This window comes from Melozone crissalis, unplaced genomic scaffold (genome assembly GCF_028551555.1).
Source record: "Melozone crissalis strain CALT ecotype California unplaced genomic scaffold, PUWL_Pcris_2 ptg000018l_1, whole genome shotgun sequence".
NCBI classification, from domain to species: Eukaryota; Metazoa; Chordata; class Aves; order Passeriformes; family Passerellidae; genus Melozone; species Melozone crissalis.
In genome coordinates, this window is record NW_026535796.1 from 34,015,911 (window position 1) to 34,021,741 (window position 5,831).

Sequence of the window (5,831 nt, forward strand, 5' to 3'; positions counted from 1 at the left end):
CTGGGAGGAGCCATCTCCCTGCTGGTCACAGTCAGCAGCCACTTCCACCTCACCAGCACGGGACCCGGAGGTGCAGTGGGCTTGTCTGAAGCAAGGGAATAGTCCCTCATGTCCCTGCAGATGAGACCCCGTCAAGCACCACCAGAGTCTGGCAAAACTCTGCTGGCTCTGGTTGTACAGGTTTAATAATGTTGTAGTGTTCACCGAACTCATGGTCCACTCCACAGATCGCAGTAATTTATGAGGGTCTAATGCCTCTTCCCATTCCCAGCTGGCAGGGGAGGTGAGGAACCTCCATCAGCCTGGCATGCTGGTGAGGGCAACCCTCTCACCCAGGCAGCAGGGTTCATGCTCTGACTCTGTTTTGTCGCTGTGGTACCGCCTGCTTCCTTTTTTTGTTCTCACACATACTGTGGTAAAACGTGTGCACCCTGTGTTTGGAGCAAACAACAAACCCACGTCATGTGTTTTCGCTTTCTCTGTTTCGTTGCCTCCACGTGTTAGAGCTGTGCGGCATCCGTGCACTTTCCGTTTGGTACAAACAGATCATGCTTGGTCACCAGTGGAGATGGCAACAGGTGGTTTGCATGGGCACCACAAAAATATTGTGGGCTTTGGTGAGGTGGATTCCCCCCCTGATTTCCAGACACTTCTTTTGGGGAAGGTATTTTGGGTAGAGGAACTCTGGGGCAGTTTCTAGAGAGAAGGGCTAAACTGTGTTTTTCTGAAATGTGCCTGGCAAATGTCTGAGACTGGAAACTGTGTCAGAGGCTCTTGCCCATGCTGGGCACCGATGTGTCGACCTAGGCCTTGTGGCTGCAGAGGTTTGGCCTTTTGCTCACTGCTGGCAGAGATGGCAGGGTTGTGGCTTTGCTAATTTGCTGGCAATGCCTCCTCTGGGCATTGCTGAGGGTCTCCTCACCTGCAGCCTGGGGCTGCCAAAGAGACCATGTTTGCCCCATTATTTCAGTAACTGGCGTGAGGGGAGTGCTGGCCGGGGCAAAGAGCCGGTGGCAGCACAGGAACCTAGGGTGGCAGATGCCTGCCCCGGGATGGACTGGCCCACGGGCCAGCACTGAGCTGCTGAGAGCAACACGGGCCCCCGCAGGTCCTTTCCCAGGGAGCGGCAGGGGCCGTGAGCTGCGGCAGTCCTTGGCTGTCCCCTCTGCTCTGACGGGCAGTTCAGAAATAGCAGCTGGCCCAGTTCTCCCGCCCCCGTGGCCCAGATCTCTAAGAACGGAGGTTGCTCGCGCAGCAACAGCAACAGCAGCAGCATCAAGCGCTGCATTTAGCCCATGAGCTCAAACAGAGGGAGCGGCTGCCAGCAGGATCCCAGCCTGGCTGGGTGACGCTCCTGCCTGGAGACTGCGCTGCAGGCTCTGTTTGTTGCTGTAAACACGCTCCCTGCTGCAGCTTCCCTGTTACTATCTATAGCCGCGATCTCTTGGCTCCCGTGCAAGGCGAGTCTGCGGTCTGGCTCCCACCTTAGCCTGACCTGAGCCAGGGCTGCCGACATCCCCGTCGTGGGTGGGTGTCTCCGGGCTTCGCTGCAACAAGGATCAAAACAAAACCCAAACTGGAGGAAAGGACGAGCCTCGCCCCTTTCTCTCCTCGTCGGTGGTTTCCCGGTGGCCTCTTGCCCATGCTCTTGGCGGCTATCCCAGTCCCCCCCCGCCATCCCGAGCACTGCTCCCAAGCTCTCCCAACCTTCTCGGAGGGCTGCGGCCCCTCAGGCTTCCCTGGCAGGGCTTCCCATCGCCCTGTGCCATTACCCTCACTCTCGATAATTACAAATACACATAATATGGAAGTCAATAGTGACACATGAGCATAACGCACTCCTCGCTGCAGGGACGGGTGTTAAGCTGAGCTTTCCCTGCCTGAGGCCCGCCGAGTACCTGTGCCCAGCTACGGGCAGACCCCGCTCAGTGCTGACGATGGGGCTTGACTTGCAGCGCAAAGCGCACCCCCGGCCCGCCGCGCCCCTTTTTCGCCGCCTTCCTTGGAGCACCTTGCTCCAAGGCTGCAAGGCTGTGCGGCGCCCCGCTGAGGGAGGGGATCACTTGCGGCGGGACGGCGCCCTCGGGGAGGGGGTCACCTGCTACGGGACGGCATCCCCCATGGCAGCGCCCCCATGGCAGTGCCCCCACGGCAGTGCCCCCACAGGGTCTCGCCAGGCGAGGGGGGGAGGGGGGGAGGGGGGAGGGGGAGGGGCCGTTGCGTCCCGAACCGTCCCGTCCCGTCCCGCGCGCCGCCCGCCCGCCCGCCGCACTTGGCTGCAGCCTGGAGCGCTTCCCGTCAGTCACGCCCCCTCGCACAGGATGTATCCCATATAAGGATATCTGCGTCAGTGGGTTCCCGAGCCCGGCCGTACCATTCCGCACGGGGGGGGAAGCTCCATGGCCGCTCCCTCCTGCTCTGCCCTGGGGCCTCTCCGCCCCTGCTGTCACCCCCCGCCCCGTGCCTTGGGTATCTCCCGGGGGGGCGGGGGCAGACGGCGCGCGGGGCGGCCCCGGAGAGGCGCGGGGCGAGCGCGGGGCGGGCGGCCCCCCCCAGAGGCGCGGGTGGCGCGTTCCCTGTGACGTCGGCGGGAAGGGGTATAAAAGGGAGGCACGGCGCGGTACTCCAGCAGCTCAGGCAGCCCCGGCGGTGGAGCGGAGAGACGCGCGGCGCGGACCGGCACAGGGACGCACGCAGCCGACCCCTCCTCGCTTCATCCCCAAGGACGCTTCGCCACCGTCGCATCACCTCTCACTTTCGGCTTGCGCGCACCGAGCCGACATGATGTATCAGGGCTTCGCCGGAGAGTACGAGGCTTCGTCCTCCCGCTGCAGCAGCGCTTCCCCGGCCGGGGACAGCCTCACCTATTACCCCTCTCCGGCGGACTCCTTCTCGAGCATGGGCTCGCCTGTCAACCCGCAGGTGAGTTGCCGAGCGTGCCGGCTGCGCTCTTGGCCGGGGCAGGAGCGCTCAGGAGGGGACGGGACGGGAACGGGTGGCACGCAGCTGGCCGTGTCCGCGGAGGAGGTCAGGCTGGGGACTGGCATGGGGAGCGGCCCCGGTGCCGAGGCGGGGCGGTTGGGGGGTGTCGTAGCCCGGGCCGCGCTCTGCGGCGGGTGTGTAAAGCGGCTTCATTGATAAAACGCGAGTTCATTGAGGAGACTCCGGAGCAGCGTCTGCGTCAGCGCGGACGTCAGAGATATTTATAACAGGCCGCTCTCGTGTGGAGCCGGCGCTGGCAGCGCGGCGCCGCGGCCCCGGGGACGGCGGGGAGCGGCCCGGGCGCTCCGCTGACGGCAGCCCCCCTTCCTCTGACCTACAGGACTTCTGCACCGACCTGGCCGCCTCCAGCGCCAGCTTTGTGCCTACCGTGACGGCTATCTCCACCAGCCCCGACCTGCAGTGGCTGGTGCAGCCCACTCTCATCTCTTCAGTGGCTCCCTCCCAGAGCCGCGGGCACCCCTACGGCGTCTCGGCGGCCGCCCCCACCACCTCCTACTCCCGCCCTGCAGTGCTGAAGGCGCCGGGCGGCCGCGGACAGAGCATCGGCCGCCGGGGCAAAGTCGAACAGGTGAGTGCGGATCGGAGTTGTTGCGGGGGATTGGGGAGACGCGCCGCCGGCGGGCTGCTCTGGCCGGGGGGCACCGGGCTGGCAGCGGGACTGAGCTGTCTCTCTCTGCCCGCAGCTGTCCCCGGAGGAGGAGGAAAAGAGAAGGATCCGCCGGGAACGGAACAAGATGGCAGCGGCCAAGTGCCGCAACCGGCGGCGGGAGCTCACCGACACGCTGCAGGCGGTAAGTGCTGCCCGGGAGGTGGCGGGGGAAGCGGGAGTACCGGGGGCGGGGATGACAGGAGGAAGGGGACTCCAACTGGGAGTGATGCCGGCCCTGGCTGACAGCCTGCTCTCTCTGCAGGAGACCGACCAGCTGGAGGAGGAGAAGTCCGCGCTGCAGGCGGAGATTGCTAACCTGCTGAAGGAGAAGGAGAAGCTGGAGTTTATCCTGGCGGCTCACCGGCCCGCCTGCAAGATGCCCGAGGAGTTGTGCTTCTCCGAGGAGCTGGCAGCTGCCAGCGCCGCTACCGCGCTGGACCTGGGCACCCCCAGTCCCCCCATGACCGAGGAGGCTGCCTTTGCTCTGCCGCTGATGCCTGAAGCGCCGCCGGCCGCGCCGCCCAAGGAGACCGGCAGCAGCGGGCTGGAGCTCAAGGCTGAGCCCTTCGACGAGCTGCTCTTCTCCACGGGGCCGCGGGAGGCCTCCCGCTCTGTGCCCGACATGGACCTGCCTGGGGCCTCCTTCTACCCGTCGGACTGGGAGTCGCTGACTGCCGGGACCAGCGGTGAGCTGGAGCCCCTCTGCACCCCTGTGGTGACCTGCACCCCGTGCCCCAGCACCTACACCTCCACCTTCGTCTTCACCTACCCCGAGGCAGAGGCCTTCCCCAGCTGCGCTGCCGCGCACCGGAAGGGCAGCAGCAGCAACGAGCCCTCGTCCGACTCCCTCAGCTCCCCCACCCTGCTGGCTTTGTGAAGGGCTCCAGCACTGACTGACCTGCTGGGCCCCCTCCCCTGCCCACGCACCCTCACGGACTCGCAGCTGTGCCCCATGGGGCTCCCCAGGCCTGGGGAGGGCCCTGCCACCGCCACCCCCTGTCTGGCCTGGCGCCCCGGGGCCTGGCAGAGCGTCATGCACCGAGGTCTCTTACCTCTTCCAGAGATGTAGCAAATCGCATGGAGTTTGTCTTGTCCCCAGTGGCCCATCCATGAGAGCTGGTAGTCTGTAGCATGTCCCACATGGCTGGGTAGGTGACTCCCTCCCCTCCTTAGTATCACTAGCATTAACTAATTAATCTCTTGGTTTTAAATGATTGGAATTTAACCTGGTGCTGGGTATCTCCAACTCGTATCTAGTGCAGCTGATTAACAATAACTACTGTGTTCCTGGCAATATCGTGTTCTGATGACTTAGCAATGACCTATCTTATGTGGGGGGAAAGAGACTCTATTTTATTTTCTAGTAGGTAGATAAATAGCTATATCCATGTACTGTAGTTCTACATCGATGTTCATTGTAACTTTACTGATCATGCATTGTTGAGGTGGTCTGAATGTTCTGACATAAGTTTTCCATGAAAACGTTTTTATTGTGTTTTTAATTTATTTATTAAGACGGATTCTCAGATATTTATATTTTTATTTTATTTTTTTCTACCTTGAGGTCTTTTTTGACATGTGGAAAGTGAATTTGGATGAAACTTAAGCATTGTTTGCTTATTATTGTTCAGAGACATTGTCAATAAAAGCATTTAAGTTGACTGCTGGAGCTGTCCTTGTGTTACCTTTTGCACTTGCTTCCTTGTGACCTCAAAGGGGTTCTCTAGCCTCTAATTTTGTCTGGGCTTTATAAACTGCAGACACCTGCAATCTGCCTGAGACGAAGGGTGCATAAGGGTGGTAATACCATTTAGGCCAGCCCTGTCCTTGTCCTGGTGCTAGTCAGGGCTGGCTGTGGTTACACCCATTCTGGCAGGCACCAAGGTCACTCCCCATGGCCTTTCCCAGCTGAGCTGTCTGGGTCTGGTCCCCTTCTGTGTCTGTGTGTCACCTGCTGTGCCCTTTCACCAGTTAGCTCAAGGTCTTGCTGGAAAGTGCTGAAAGGGCATCTCTAGGCTGGGCCCCACATGATCATTTCCATGTGCCTAACAGCTCAACTTCCTTGTCCCTGGATGTGGTCTGGTTCCTCTAGGAGCAGCTACGGCCTATCTTCTTTGGACGTAAGGGGATGAGAAAGGCTTGTGCACTCCTTACTTTGGGGTGAGTGGTATAAAGGCAA

At 61.3% G+C, this 5,831-nt stretch overlaps 1 protein-coding gene across 1 annotated transcript; it reads left to right on the forward strand.

The window, feature by feature from the left end:
- The first annotated feature begins 2,643 nt into the window (after nucleotides 1-2,643).
- Nucleotides 2,644-5,321, forward strand: FOS (Fos proto-oncogene, AP-1 transcription factor subunit). Its single transcript, XM_054275807.1, has 4 exons — nucleotides 2,644-2,922; nucleotides 3,323-3,571; nucleotides 3,687-3,794; nucleotides 3,915-5,321. Exons 1-4 carry the CDS (start codon nucleotides 2,782-2,784, stop codon nucleotides 4,527-4,529), a joined length of 1,113 nt encoding a protein of 370 aa, XP_054131782.1. The 5' UTR covers nucleotides 2,644-2,781; the 3' UTR covers nucleotides 4,530-5,321.
- The last annotated feature ends 510 nt before the right edge of the window (nucleotides 5,322-5,831 follow it).

Bases quoted from the DNA above. Each gene is read 5' to 3' on its own strand.
- FOS (XM_054275807.1), top strand. From the start codon at position 2,782: ATGATGTATCAGGGCTTCGCCGGAGAGTACGAGGCTTCGTCCTCCCGC. The intron at 3,572-3,686 runs GTGAGTGCGGAT...CTCTGCCCGCAG, and splicing joins GCCGGGGCAAAGTCGAACAG to CTGTCCCCGGAGGAGGAGGA. The intron at 3,795-3,914 runs GTAAGTGCTGCC...CTCTCTCTGCAG, and splicing joins TCACCGACACGCTGCAGGCG to GAGACCGACCAGCTGGAGGA.